The 14,107-nt window shown below is 41.8% G+C and overlaps 1 protein-coding gene across 1 annotated transcript; it reads right to left on the bottom strand.

Moving 5' to 3' along the window:
* Positions 1-3,936: 3,936 nt before the first annotated feature.
* On the bottom strand, positions 3,937-4,554 carry LOC124683776 (protein WIR1A-like). The gene is made up of 2 exons (XM_047218229.1): positions 4,386-4,554; positions 3,937-4,289 (listed from the first exon to the last, which is right to left on the bottom strand). Exons 1-2 carry the CDS (start codon positions 4,498-4,500, stop codon positions 4,165-4,167), a joined length of 240 nt encoding a protein of 79 aa, XP_047074185.1. The 5' UTR covers positions 4,501-4,554; the 3' UTR covers positions 3,937-4,164.
* Between the last annotated feature and the right edge of the window lie 9,553 nt (positions 4,555-14,107).

The following is a 14,107-nucleotide window of genomic DNA, read 5'->3' as shown; positions in this document are numbered from 1 at the left end:
ATGTATTCTTGAAATGTGTATGTTATATTAGCCAAAGCAGCCACATACATGATCTATCTCCGTCAAACATGGCCAATTGGGTTTGAGTTTCCGTTTGAAGATACACAGAAGCTTAATTTTCGGGCAGGCATCATGCCTAGAGTGCAATATTTAGCACGATCGAGGAGAGCCTTAACAACACATTGCACGCAGTCATCAGTCATCACTGTCTCATTTTACTTGATTTTGAACCGAACTTTCATGTTCACACAACCATATTCGTACCAGTGCAAGCCATACAGTTTTATTCGGAGTATTAAGATGGAAGTACACGTAGAGTCGATACTACTATCACCGGTTAAGTATAAGGTGGTGGCTGCATCAGCCGGTGGGCACATGTAGTTGTAGCGGCATTGAGGCATGCATCAGCTGAGCATATACCCTTCCATTATTCGTGAGAGGGGGTCTGCAGGTATTAGGGTTGACCACCAGCCGGTGGTGGGCAGAACTTGTACGTGCAGGGTCTACCAGGTGACGGGCACGATCCGCCAATGCACCCAGGACGGTTAGGGTTCAGGGCACCACCGCCAGCTGCAAGGAAGTACATAGTCCAAGCATCCATGAATATTCAGTTACAATGAACTGCTCATAACGTTAGAGTTTTTCAACGTGGGAGGCGACGACGATCGAAGAGGGTGAAGGAACAGTTCGGAAGCACACTAACCACTGATGTCCCGGGCCGCTGCCGCGGAGCCGCTCATGATCACCGCGGAGAAGACGAGGAACAGGGCGATCTGGAGGAGTACCAGGAAACGGCCAGCTCTCGCGAAGGACCCCATCAGAGCTCAGTCTGTTCAGCTTACTAGATTCCACTCTCTGAATTGTGATGAGTTTTCAGCTTTGTATATCCTGCTGCGCTTGCCGGATGGCCGTATTTATAGACATCGATTGGCCTGATGGGGGAAAACATCACATTGGACCCTAAATTTCCACATTCTTTTTCCAGAGCAATGACTTTCGAGCTGTATAGGGAACAGGTGTGCATTTTTCCACATCCTGTAGGCTCCTAGTGCGTTTGTGCATTTCGCCGCTGAAGATAATGGTGGTCAGACAAGACATACTCAATTTTTCCACGGTTAGTCAAGGCTAGTAACAACTGTGCCATGCAATAGACAGCCACAAAGAAAAATAGAAAATAGATCAGCCAGCCGACGACCTAACAAACAGACGACGACCGCGCGTCTTATCACGCGAGAAAATATTCGCCTCGCATTGTCACCCAAAATAAAAAATATCCAATACAGGGTCACTCTACGTTAAGGAAAAAATAGAGGCTGGTATATCAAAAATGATGGAGTATTACCTCCTGTCCAAAATATTAGCAGCATTTTAATTCTCTGCATTTGAGATTGACTAGTTTTTTCTCATACAATTTTACAAAGTCGCGATCATGTGAAAGTGCATTTGCATACGAATCCTTTTTTTCCATATGAATCTAATTAAGCCTAATCCTCCATTTTGGTAAGGCCCAACGGTAGGTGTCTCTAACGCGGACTTAACTTATGTCTCAGTCAAATTACTTTAGCATGTTTCAACGTGGGCCTAAATAAAAGTACAAACATCAGCAAACACGAATCTTCAAGTAGAAACAAAATCCAACGCCGGAGCATGTGACTGAGACATAGCTACGTCTCAGCTAGCTGAAACTTAGCAATTCCGTTAAGAAAAACTCTAACCATCAATTGATCTACAAAATGTGAGTTATATTCCACCCAAATTATAAAACTGGAAACTTGTTTAAATGTAAATCCGATGAGATATACTCTCTGTGGCGTGTTACTCATATATTCTTGAGAAGTGGACATTCCTTGAGTGAGAAGTATACTTCGTGTCAAAATATCTCATCATAACCTACGACATGTGATCTAACATGAAAGATATCGACACCAAGTGATGAAAATGTTATGTAGTTTTGAACTATATACAGACGGATTTCTTAGGGTTAGAGGAGTTTGGAGGTTGAAGGATGCTGCTAGGAGGAGCATCTCATGGTCCCCTCGAACGTGCCCCTCCTTGCGTGCACCATTTGGGCACCAGTGCATCACGTTGGGCCAACGTGGCACGATTTTCTACGAGCTTTCACTTGTTTATTCGTGATTCTTCCCATGATAGTTTCCCCTATTTTCTTTCCTTTTTGTCTATTCAAATCTTTCTAAGGGAAATAATTGTACATTAGTAATCTTTTTTAGATAAATAGCATTAGAAATATGAAATTAAAGCTCAAAAGAAATCGATATATTTGTGGCATAACAGATACGTTGCGTGCCCTCCTAATACCCAGAGGTGTAGATATCGTTTTTTCTATTTCAATAAATAATTGTGTCGAACCCAACAAGGATCAACCAATATTTGGTATATGAAATTGATATAGAAACATCTGGAATTAATGCAGATGAAAATTAAGTATTTGATGTCAATTAAATATTTGTTTTGTAGTTAGTTGCAGAGTAAATAAAGGTGACAAAATTACATTTATTTCATAGATGGCCTAATAATCGGAATTTCCAAGAGGATTAACCGGTGCTTGTACTCAATAAGACTAAATGCTCCTTAACAACGCTTAGTATTTTCTATTAAATTTGTTCCATAATTGTTTAGTTTTGATATATGATTTGTTTTTCTCATGTTTGGAAGACAATGCTCGGTATACCTCAATATCATGACAATATACCACATAATCTTATAGTTCCAACAACAAATCCGTGCCCACATTAGAAATAATTAAGGCAAAACCTAACCGTAGCATTATGTTTTAGGGTCGCCACCTTTATGATGGTGATGCGGCATTTGAAGAATGGTTTCTTATCACTTCGGCCTCCCCTTCTTAGTTTATTACAACACGGGGCACTCCACTATGATCATAACTAGTGAAGTAGCTTGCATTTATTGTTCGCCTATTGCTATTCGAGAATTATGATGCAAGAGGTAATTGAACTAACAATCTTATTGCATTTTCGGAAGAAACCCACAACTAGGAGTTCTACCATGTCCTAGGGAATGTAATAAATTGCTCGCAATTAGTAAACATTATCAAGTAGAGTGGAACAACGATATGGATGGTATCAAGCAACAACCATAACAAAAAGGGAAGTTCATATAGTTTACGATCAAAATTGATTCCATGTTAAGGCCATTGAAGATGAAGACAATGTTGTGGACGGTGATCATGATGGTATAGGTAATTCCCACAACACCAAGAAGTTGGTGATGACAATTGCAGAGATTCCCCTATTGAAGTGACGGAGCCAGCTATCTGGCAAGCTATGGCTTTTGCCACGCCTAAATTTCTATATTTTACATAGTATGTATGTCTAAGTGTTCGTAGATTAGTTAAGTTTCTGCCGTACATGTTCATTCCGCCGGACCTAAATGTCGATTCTACCTCCGCTACTACCCTAGAGGAAACAACAAAAATGGCGGTAATCTACCTATACTGATGAAGGAGTGGCTTCTCTGTTTTGCCGCCACCTCTAAAAAATCATTAAAAACTCTACATAGCAATTCGGCTAGGAAAAAACCAGCCTAATAGGAAAAGGGCACTATGTTTGGCCCACATGATTGGTGCACGCGCGTGTGGCTACTCACATGCCGGGTCGGGTGAGGTCAATATGCTTGGTCAACATCAATCAATGTTTTGGCCACACCCCGTGTTTTTTTGAGTAGTTAGGATTATTTTTGTTGCATATTTCCGTGTTATAAATTTAGTCATACTTGCTTCATCTTTTTCATGTAACCGCAACTTAGCAGCAATCCATCTAGAGGTCGGTGAACCCTAAGTATTTGTATCATGATTGAGACTATAAAATTCTTTTTGTCAAAGAAGATTTCTCTCATCAAGATCTATCATCTCGCAAAGGTTACACGAGAAATGTGTACGTTAACCACGGTAGGCACACATGGAGACCCATGAACTCATTTTTCGTTTAACTTGCAGCCTCAGTCATCACAACCATTCATAACAGTGCGACATATCCAAACTTTATTTGCGGTCTTAAAGTATACAAGTTCAGTATACAAGATCGTGACAGTAATTAAGTTGTACTGTTAGAAGGATGCATTCATCAAAGTCGAGCAGTATATCCTTCTATTATTCTGGTTCTGGAAGGGGTCATGGGTCTGCTGGTTTTATGGCTTAACAGCCGGTGGTATGCACCTGTACTTTACACTGCACGGTCGACCAGTATAGGGATCACCACGTCCGCACGATCCGTTGATGCACACTGCAGGACGTTTAGGGTCCAGAGCGCCACCTGCAACAAAAACACAAGTATTCAGCTGAAACCGTGTTTCTAGGATCGAGGAGATGGCGACGAAGTGGATGAAACTAGCAGGTCAGAAGCACTAACCATTGATCCCTCCGGCTCCTTGGCAGACGGAGCCGCTCATAATGACAGCGGAGACGACGAACAGCGCGATCTGAAGGAGTACCAGGAAACGAGCTGCTCTGGCGAAGGACCCCATCGATCAGAGAGCTCCTTTTGGCTGGCTTTGCTAATTAAACCTCTGACGATCTAAGATATATGTGAATATCCTGCTTCAGTGCAGATGCTCAAGGCCGTATTTATAGACATCGATCCCAATAGGGCCAATAATAAAGAAGATAATGTGCGCAGACGTATGACCCTCTTTTCCACGGTTAGTCAAGGCATGAAAGAGAGACCCAACAAAACGACGATGACGACGACTGCCCTCTCCGCTTCTCATGTAGAGGTTATATAAAAAGCAATAAAAATTAGAAGAATAAATTTTTCATGTAGAGGGATATGTTCTATGTGCGCACTTAGAGTTTCACGTAAAACCGATATTATTTGTACACTGTGTAAAAAGGACAAAAAAAATCTCAATAAATGGATTATTTTACCATCAAAATTTGTCTTTTTACCTGCAGAAGGCACATAACATGTCGTTTTTTTTTTCAAACAACTTTGTGAGCATGTAACATGTCAAGATATACATGATATATATTTTTATATTTGTTTAACATTTTAAAATATATTTAAAATGCATTTAAATAAAAGGTGCATATGTCCCCAGGTTTATAAACACCCCTGTCTAGCCGTGAGCCCATAAATAAACATCGGATCCTCCACGTATTACGTGTGAGATGCTTCCCCCAAACCCCAGTATATGCCCTACATGGTATAAGACTATACCCTAGCCGCCGACCCTAGAAACCCTAGCTGCCACCTTAACTTCTGTTGCCCCTACGATGGCCACCCCTCCGAGCAGCCTCAACACCACCTCCGGTGCCCTCGTATCCGCCGCCATCAGTGTTGTGCTCCTTGTTGGTGCCTCTCGTGAAGCCTCTCCTATCTCCTCTACTTCGATGCCTAGAACTACTTCAAGTGACTGATCTACCTCTGCAACTCCCCTTGTTGCGCTTGCCTCATCGACCATATCGACATTACTGTTATTGCATCCTCGAATGGTTGACTGCAGCGCCTTCCCGACCGGCTACATAGTGAGTTTGCCATGACTGATCTCAGATGCATACACTTTTTTCCCCGGCATCGGTGTGAGAAGATCACTCGACAGTCTGTTCCTCTCCCAGTGACAGTATGATATGTTGACCTCCTTCAGCGTGCTGGCATGGCTGAAAGTCATCCCACCTTGAGGTCGATTGATACTCAATCCAAGCTTTCAACTCCTGATGGTTATCTCATTCCTGATGCTACGGATTACAGGAGCCTTGCAGTTTCTCTTGAGTACCTTACCTTGACTTCCCCGGATATTTCCTACGCAGTTCAGTAGATTTGCCTCCATATGCATGCTCCACGATAGCCTCACCTTGCTCTAGTGAAGCATGTTCTCCACCATGTTCGTTGTACTCTCGATTTTGGCCTACATATTCCTTATTCTGATGTTGACTAGGCCGGCTGCACCGACACCCATCGTTCCACGTCGCGATACTATGTCAATGCGTAAGGGTGCCAAAGCGGGCGGGTTGCGGCGGAAATTTTGCATTAGCCATGCATGCAATAATTCTAATCAGATTTTCTTACTCATTTTGTTGTAATTTGGCTTTTGCGGGACATATGCGGGACGGCGCCTGCCACCCTATCTATGCGAGACAACCCACCATCCCTCGCTCCAGTGCGAAAGTCGAGTACCGTGTTGTGGCACTACTCGCAGTTGCTGAGTGTTTTTGGCTTCACCAACTACTGCAGGAACTTTCATCAACCTCTACGCTTACCACTGTTGTCTATGTTGATAATGTCTCTGCCATATACATGTCGACGAACCAATGCAACATCGTCACACCAAGCATACTGAGATCAACATTACTTTGTTCGAGAGAAGGTTTCTATTGGTGAAGCATGCGATTCTACATGTCCCTTTTGCACTTCAGTTTAGGGTACTTGTTGTACCACTACACGTATTGTATTCTCACTCTTGGCCTTGAGCTCATATATAAACACCTGAACCCCACGGATTACATGTAAGAGGCTTCCCGGCCCCCAAACCCTAGTATTTGTCCTACATGTTGTCACACTACAATATAGCTAGAGCACACCCCAACTCTTTTTTGTTTGGCACACGAATATTGTACTGTTGCAAGTACGGAAAGAATCTGGTGGTGCGTCTAGTGTTGGCGGAGGGCACGTAGAGTCGTGTCTCTAGCGGATCTTCTAAGCTCCGCTCGATGTTCGTGTTTGTTTGTGTGGTTTTAGGCCTGTCTCTTCCGATCTACCGATCTACGATTGTCATTATTGATGATGGTCTCCGCCTCTCCGGTCCAACTTCTTGTTTTGTCACCTGAAGGTAAGGTGGAGAGATATAAGGCTAGATTAGTGGCAAAGGGGTATAGCCAAACCTATGGGTTGATTATGATGAAACATTTTCCCATGTAGCTAAGATGAATACTATTAAAACAATGATCGCGACATCGGTAAACTATACTTGGAAGCTATTTCAAATGGATGTTAAAAATGTGTTTCTTCACGGGAACTTGCAAGAGGAAGTCTACATTCAAATTCCACCAGGATTTAATAGTAAAGAAACTGAGAGGAAAGTGTGTAAGTGATACGTCCAAAACGTATCTACTTTCCCGAACACTTTTGCTGTTGTTTTGCCTCTAATTTGTGTGTTTTGGATGCAACTAACACGGACTAACGCTGTTTTCAGCAGAACTGTTCTGGTGTCTCGTTTTTGTGCAGAAATCCAACTTTCAGGAAAAACCTCGGAATTTATGCAGAAGGCCCTATTTTCCCAGAATACTTACGGAGCCAGAAGGGCAAGTCAGGTGGAGGCCCGAGGGCCCCACACCCTAGGGCGGCGCGGCCCAGGAGGGGGGCGCGCGGCCCTAGCGTGTGGCCCCCTTGGCCGGCCTCCGACGCCCTCCTTCGGACTACTTATCGCCTTCGACCTAAAAACGCACGTGGAGAATTCGAAGTCGCCAGAAACCCTCCAGAACGCCGCCACATCGCGAAACTCCGTCTCGGGAGCCAGAATCTCCGTTCTGTCACTCCGCCGGGACGGGGAATTGGAGGAGATCATCGCCACCATCACCACCGACGCCTCTCCATCGACCAGCCATGTTTCCCCCATCCATGTGTGAGTAATTCCCCCGCTGTAGGCTGAAGGGGATGGTAGGGATTGGATGAGATTGATCATGTAATAGTATAAGATTGTTAGGGCATAGTGCCTAGTGTCCGTAATTGGTACTTTGATGATATTGTTGCAACTTGTTATGCTTAATGCTTGTCACTAGGGCCCGAGTGCCATGATCTCAGATCTGAACATGTTATTATTTCATCATGATATTCATTGTTTATGGTCTTACCCGCAAGTTGTATACACATGTCGCTGTCCGGAACCAATGGCCCCGAAGTGACGTAAATCGGGACAACCGGAGGGGATGGTAGTGATGTGAGGATCACATGTGTTCACGGAGTGTTAATGCTTTGCTCCGGTACTCTATTAAAAGGAGTACCTTAATATCCAATAGATTCCCTTGAGGCCCGGCTGCCACCGGCTGGTAGGACAAAAGATGTTGTGCAAGTTTCTCATTGCGAGCACGTACGACTATAATTGGAACACATGCCTATTGATTGCTTTGTACTTAGACACCGTTTTATTATTATCCGCAAATGCCCCGCTTGATTGTTACATGAGTTTCTCTCATCCATGCAACGCCCGTTATCCGTCCCCGTGCCTACAGTATTTTAATCATGCTTGTTTACTATAATCACTACTCGCTGTCTCGTTACTCGCTGCTCGTTATTTCACTACCGCTACGCTATAAAACTATTACTACCGATAAACTCTTGCGAGCAAGTCTCGTTTCCGAGTGCAGCTGAATTGACAACTCCGCTGTTAAGGCTTTCAAGTATTCTTTGTCTCCCCTTGTGTCGAATCAATAAATTGGGTTTTACTACCCGCGAAGACTCGCTGCGATCCCCTATACTTGTGGGTTATCAAGACTGTTTTACGGCGCCGTTGCCGGGGAGCATAGCTTTATTTGGAAGTTCACTTGGATTGATATTGTTCGCTGCAAATTCTCCATCATGGGTAAAACTCGCGATCCTAAAGTCGCCATATTACCATCCACTACAAGAAAAGGTACAACTCTGAGTACCTCTGCTGCTCTTGATTCACCATTTGTGATTGATAAACTTGTTTCACCACCACATGCTTCACATGCTGGTACTTCTGCTGAATTTGAAAATTCTTATAATATTGATGATGCTTCTGCTGTGCTTGATGATAGTGGTTCATTGGGATCTTTTCTAGATGCTACAATTGCTAGGTCTAGACAAATTGAAAATGCTGAAACTCCTAATGCTACTACACCTGTTAATTCACCTGAACTTGATTATTCTAGTGATGATCCTGATGAAGATTATGTGGAGCTTAATGATGATTTTATTAATAGATGCAATGCTACCGCTAATGCAAGTAAAATTAAAAAGTTTCTCACACAATATACTCGTTAGACATAAGTTATCTCCCGATCCTAAATTTGCCACATCTCCTATATGCATTAAGGATAAAGATTATGATTTTTCTCTTGATCTATCTCATATAGCTATTGTAGAGAAAGCACCCTTTTGTGGTACTGAAAAAGAAAGTGTTGTAGAACACATGATTGAACTTTCTTCTATGAGTAGCTTGTTCTCTGATGATATCAAGATGCGTACTTATTTTGTCGCTAAATTTTTTCCTTTCTCATTAAAGGATGATGCTAAAACTTGGTATAATAATTTGCCTCCTGGTTCTATTAAAAGTCCAACTGATTTGCGTGATGTTTTCTTTCGAAATTACTTTCCTGCTAGTGCTCAACATGTTGCTTTACAGAAAATTTATAGATTTGACCAGGGAGATGAAGAGAAATTGCCCGAGGCTTGGGCAAGATTTTGTTCTCTTATCAGAGCTCGACCTGGACATGACTTAGAAAAGAATGATCTACTTGATATATTTTATAGTGGACTAACCATTGAGTCTAGGGCATATTTGGATAGTTGTGTGATACGTCTCCGACGTATCGATAATTTCTTATGTTCCATGCCACATTATTGATGATATCTACATGTTTTATGCACACTTTATGTCATATTCGTGCATTTTCTGGAACTAACCTATTAACAAGATGCCGAAGAGCCGCTTGATGTTTTCTCGCTGTTTTTGGTTTCGAAATCCTAGTAACGAAATATTCTCGGAATTGGACGAAATCAACGCCCGTGGTCCTATTTTGCCACGAAGCTTCCGTAAGACCGAAGAGGAGTCGAAGTGGGGCCACGAGGCGCCGCCACCATAGGGCGGCGCGGCCCGTGCCCTGGCCGCGCCGACCTATGGTGTGGGGCCCTCGTGTGGCCCCCACGTTGCCCTTCCGCCTACTTAAAGCCTCCGTCGCGAAACCCCCGCACCGAGAGCCACGATACGGAAAACCTTACGGAGACGCCGCCGCCGCCAATCCCATCTCGGGGATTCTCGGAGATCTCCTCCGGCACCCTCGCCGGAGAGGGGATTCATCTCCCGGAGGACTCTTCACCGCTATGGTCGCCTCCGGAGTGATGAGTGAGTAGTTCACCCCTGGACTATGGGTCCATAGCAATAGCTAGATGGTTGTCTTCTCCTCATTGTGCTTCATTGTTGGATCTTGTGAGCTGCCTAACATGATCAAGATCATCTATCCGTAATGCTATATGTTGTGTTTGTCGGGATCCGATGGATAGAGAATACCATGTTATGTTAATTATCAAGTTATTACCTATGTGTTGTTTATGATCTTGCATGATCTCCGTTATTAGTAGAGGCTCGGCCAAGTTTTTGCTCTTAACTCCAAGAGGGAGTATTTATGCTCGATAGTGGGTTCATGCCTCCATTGATACCGGGGACAGTGACAGAAAGTTCTAAGGTTGTGTTGTGCTGTTGCCACTAGGGATAAAACATTGATGCTATGTCCGAGGATGTAGTTATTGATTACATTACGCACCATACTTAATGCAATTGTCTGTTGCTTTGCAACTTAATACTGGAAGGGGTTCGGATGATAACCTGAAGGTGGACTTTTTAGGCATAGATGCAGTTGGATGGCGATCTATGTACTTTGTCGTAATGCCCAATTAAATCTCACTGTACTTATCATGACATGTATGTGCATTGTTATGCCCTCTCTATTTGTCAATTGCCCGACTGTAATTTGTTCACCCAACATGCTTTTATCTTATGGGAGAGACACCTCTAGTGAACTGTGGACCCCGGTCCATTCTTTTATACTGAAATACAAATCTGGCTGCAATACTTGTTCTTTACTGTTTTCTTGCAAACAATCATCTTCCACACAATACGGTTAATCCTTTGTTACAGCAAGCCGATGAGATTGACAACCTCACTGTTTCGTTGGGGCAAAGTACTTTGGTTGTGTTGTGCAGGTTCCACGTTGGCGCCGGAATCTCCGGTGTTGCGCCGCACTACATCCCGCCGCCATCAACCTTCAACGTGCTTCTTGGATCCTCCTGGTTCGATAAACCTTGGTTTCTTTCCGAGGGAAAACTTGCTGCCGTGCGCATCATACCTTCCTCTTGGGGTTCCCAACGAACGTGTGAGTTACACGCCATCAAGCTCTTTTTCTGGCGCCGTTGCCGGGGAGATCAAGACACGCTGCAAGGGGAGTCTCCACTTCCCAATCTCTTTACTTTGTTTTTGTCTTGCTTTATTTTGCTTACTACTTTGTTTGCTGCATTATATCAAAACACAAAAAAAATTAGTTGCTAGCTTTACTTTATTTACTATCTTGTTTGCTATATCAAAAACACAAAAAAATTAGTTTACTTGCATTTACTTTATCTAGTTTGTTTTATTTACTACTGCTAAAATGGCCACCCCTGAAAATACTAAGTTGTGTGACTTCACAACCACAAATAATAATGATTTCCTATGCACACCTATTGCTCCACCTCGCTACTACAGCAGAATTCTTTGAAATTAAACCTCGCTTTATCGAATCTTGTTATGCGAGAGCAATTTTCTGGTGTTAGTTCTGATGATGCTGCTGCCCATCTTAATAATTTTGTTGAATTGTGTGAAATGCAAAAGTATAAAGATGTAGATGGTGATATTATTAAATTAAAATTGTTTCCTTTCTCATTAAGAGGAAGAGCTAAAGATTGGTTGCTATCTCTGCCTAAGAATAGTATTGATTCCTGGACTAAATGCAAGGATGCTTTTATTGGTAGATATTATCCCCCTGCTAAAATTATATCTTTGAGGAGTAGCATAATGAATTTTAAACAATTGGATAATGAACATGTTGCTCAAGCTTGGGAAAGAATGAAATCTTTGGTTAAAAATTGCCCAACCCATGGACTCGACTACTTGGATGATCATCCAAACCTTCTATGCAGGACTAAATTTTTCTTCGCGGAATTTATTGGATTCAGCTGCTGGAGGTACCTTTATGTCCATCACCTTGGGGGCGGCTACAAAGCTTCTTGATGATATGATGATTAATTACTCCGAATGGCACACGGAAAGAGCTCCACAAGGTAAGAAAGTAAATTCCGTTGAAGAATCCTCTTCCTTGAATGATAAGGTTGATGCTATTATGTCTATGCTTGTGAATGATAGGACTAATGTTGATCCTAATAATGTTCCGTTAGCTTCATTGGTTGCCCAAGAAGAACATGTTGATGTAAACTTCATTAAAAATAATAATTTCAACAACAATGCTTATCGGAACAATTCTAGTAATAACTATAGGCCATATCCTTATAATAATGGTAACGGTTATGCTAATTCTTATGGGAATTCTTACAACAATAATAGGAATACACCCCTGGACTTGAAGCTATGCTTAAAGAATTTATTAGTACACAAACCGCCTTTAACAAATCTGTTGAGGAAAAGCTCAATAAAATTGATATTCTCGCTTCTAAGGTTAATAGTCTTGCCTCTGATATTGATCTTTTGAAATCGAAAGTTATGCCTAATAGGGATATTGAAAATAAAATTGTTACTACAGCAAATGCCATCCAAGTTAGAATTAATGAGAATATAAGATTAATGGCTGAACTGCGCGCTAGGTGGGATAGAGAAGAAAATGAAAAACTAGCTAAAGAGAAAAATGTAGCTAAAGTTTGGACTATTACCACCACTAGCAATGCTAATTCTTCACATGTTTCTGCACCTCCTACTATCAATGATAAAATAATTGGTGTTGGCAATGTTTCTACTCCTAGTGCAAAGCGCGCAAAATTACTTGAAACTGCTAAAACTGCTGAAACTGCCTGTGATAAAACTGCTGAAATTTTTTCCAACCTTGGGGATGATAATCCCATTGCTTTAGATTGTAATGATTTAGATTTTGATGATTGCCACATCTCTGAAGTTATAAAGTTCTTACAAAAACTTGCTGAGAGTCCCAATGCTAGCGCTGTAAACTTGGCTTTCACAAAACATATTACAAATGCTCTCATAAAAGCTAGAGAAGAGAAACTAAAACTTGAAACTTCTATTCCTAGAAAGCTAGAGGATGGTTGGGAGCCCATCATTAAAATGAGGGTCAAAGATTTTGATTGTAATGCTTTATGTGATCTTGGTGCAAGTATTTCTGTTATGCCTAAGAAAGTCTATGATATGCTTGACTTGCCACCATTGAAAAATTGTTATTTGGATGTTAATCTCGCTGATCATGCTAAAAAGAAACCTTTGGGGAGAGTTGATAATGTTCATATTATGGTTAACAATAACCTTGTCCCCGTTGATTTTGTTGTCTTGGATATTGAATGCAATGCATCTTGCCCCATTATATTGGGAAGACCTTTTCTTCGAACCGTTGGTGCTACTATTGATATGAAGGAAGGTAATATTAAATATCAATTTCCTCTCAAGAAAGGTATGGAGCACTTCCCTAGAAAGATAATGAAGTTACCTTATGATTCTATTATTAGAAAAAATTATGATGTTGATGCTTCGTCTCTTGATGTTACTTGATATACACTTTCTGCGCCTAGCTGAAAGGCGTTAAAGAAAAGCGCTTATGGGAGACAACCCATGTTTTTACTACAGTATTTTTGTTTTATATTTGAGTCTTGGAAGTTGTTTACTACTGTAGAAACCTCTCCTTATCTTAGTTTTGAGTTTTGTTGTGCCAAGTAAAGTCTTTGATAGTAAAGTGAATACTAGATTTGGATTACTGCGCAGAAACAGATTTCTTTGCTGTCACGAATCGGGGTCTAATTCTCTGTAGGTAACTCAGAAAATTAAGCCAATTTACGTGAGTGATACTCAGATAAGTACGCAACTTTCATTCAATTTGGGCATTTTCATTTGAGCAAGTCTGGTTCCCTAATAAAATCCATCTTTACGGACTGTTCTGTTTTGACAGATTCTGCCTTTTATTTCGCATTGCCTCTTTTGCTATGTTGGATGAATTTCTTTGATCCATTAATGTCCAAGTAGCTTTATGCAATGTCCAGAAGTGTTAAGAATGATTGTGTCACCTCTGAACATGTTAATTTTTATTGTGCACTAACCCTCTAATGAGTTGTTTCGAGTTTGGTGTGGAGGAAGTTTTCAAGGATCAAGAGAGGAGTATGATGCAATATGATCAAGGAGAGTGAAAGCT

Source organism: Lolium rigidum, chromosome 1 (assembly GCF_022539505.1).
Source record: "Lolium rigidum isolate FL_2022 chromosome 1, APGP_CSIRO_Lrig_0.1, whole genome shotgun sequence".
Classification (NCBI taxonomy): Eukaryota; Viridiplantae; Streptophyta; class Magnoliopsida; order Poales; family Poaceae; genus Lolium; species Lolium rigidum.
Note: the sequence above shows the minus strand (reverse complement) of the source record. Positions and strands in the feature narration are given on the sequence as shown.

Excerpts from the sequence above, each read along its gene's own strand:
- LOC124683776 (XM_047218229.1), bottom strand. The coding sequence starts at position 4,500 with ATGGGGTCCTTCGCCAGAGCAGCTCGTTTCCTGGTACTCCTTCAGATC. Across the intron at positions 4,290-4,385 it reads AGGAGCCGGAGGGATCAATG|GTGGCGCTCTGGACCCTAAA; the intron begins GTTAGTGCTTCT and ends TTTTTGTTGCAG.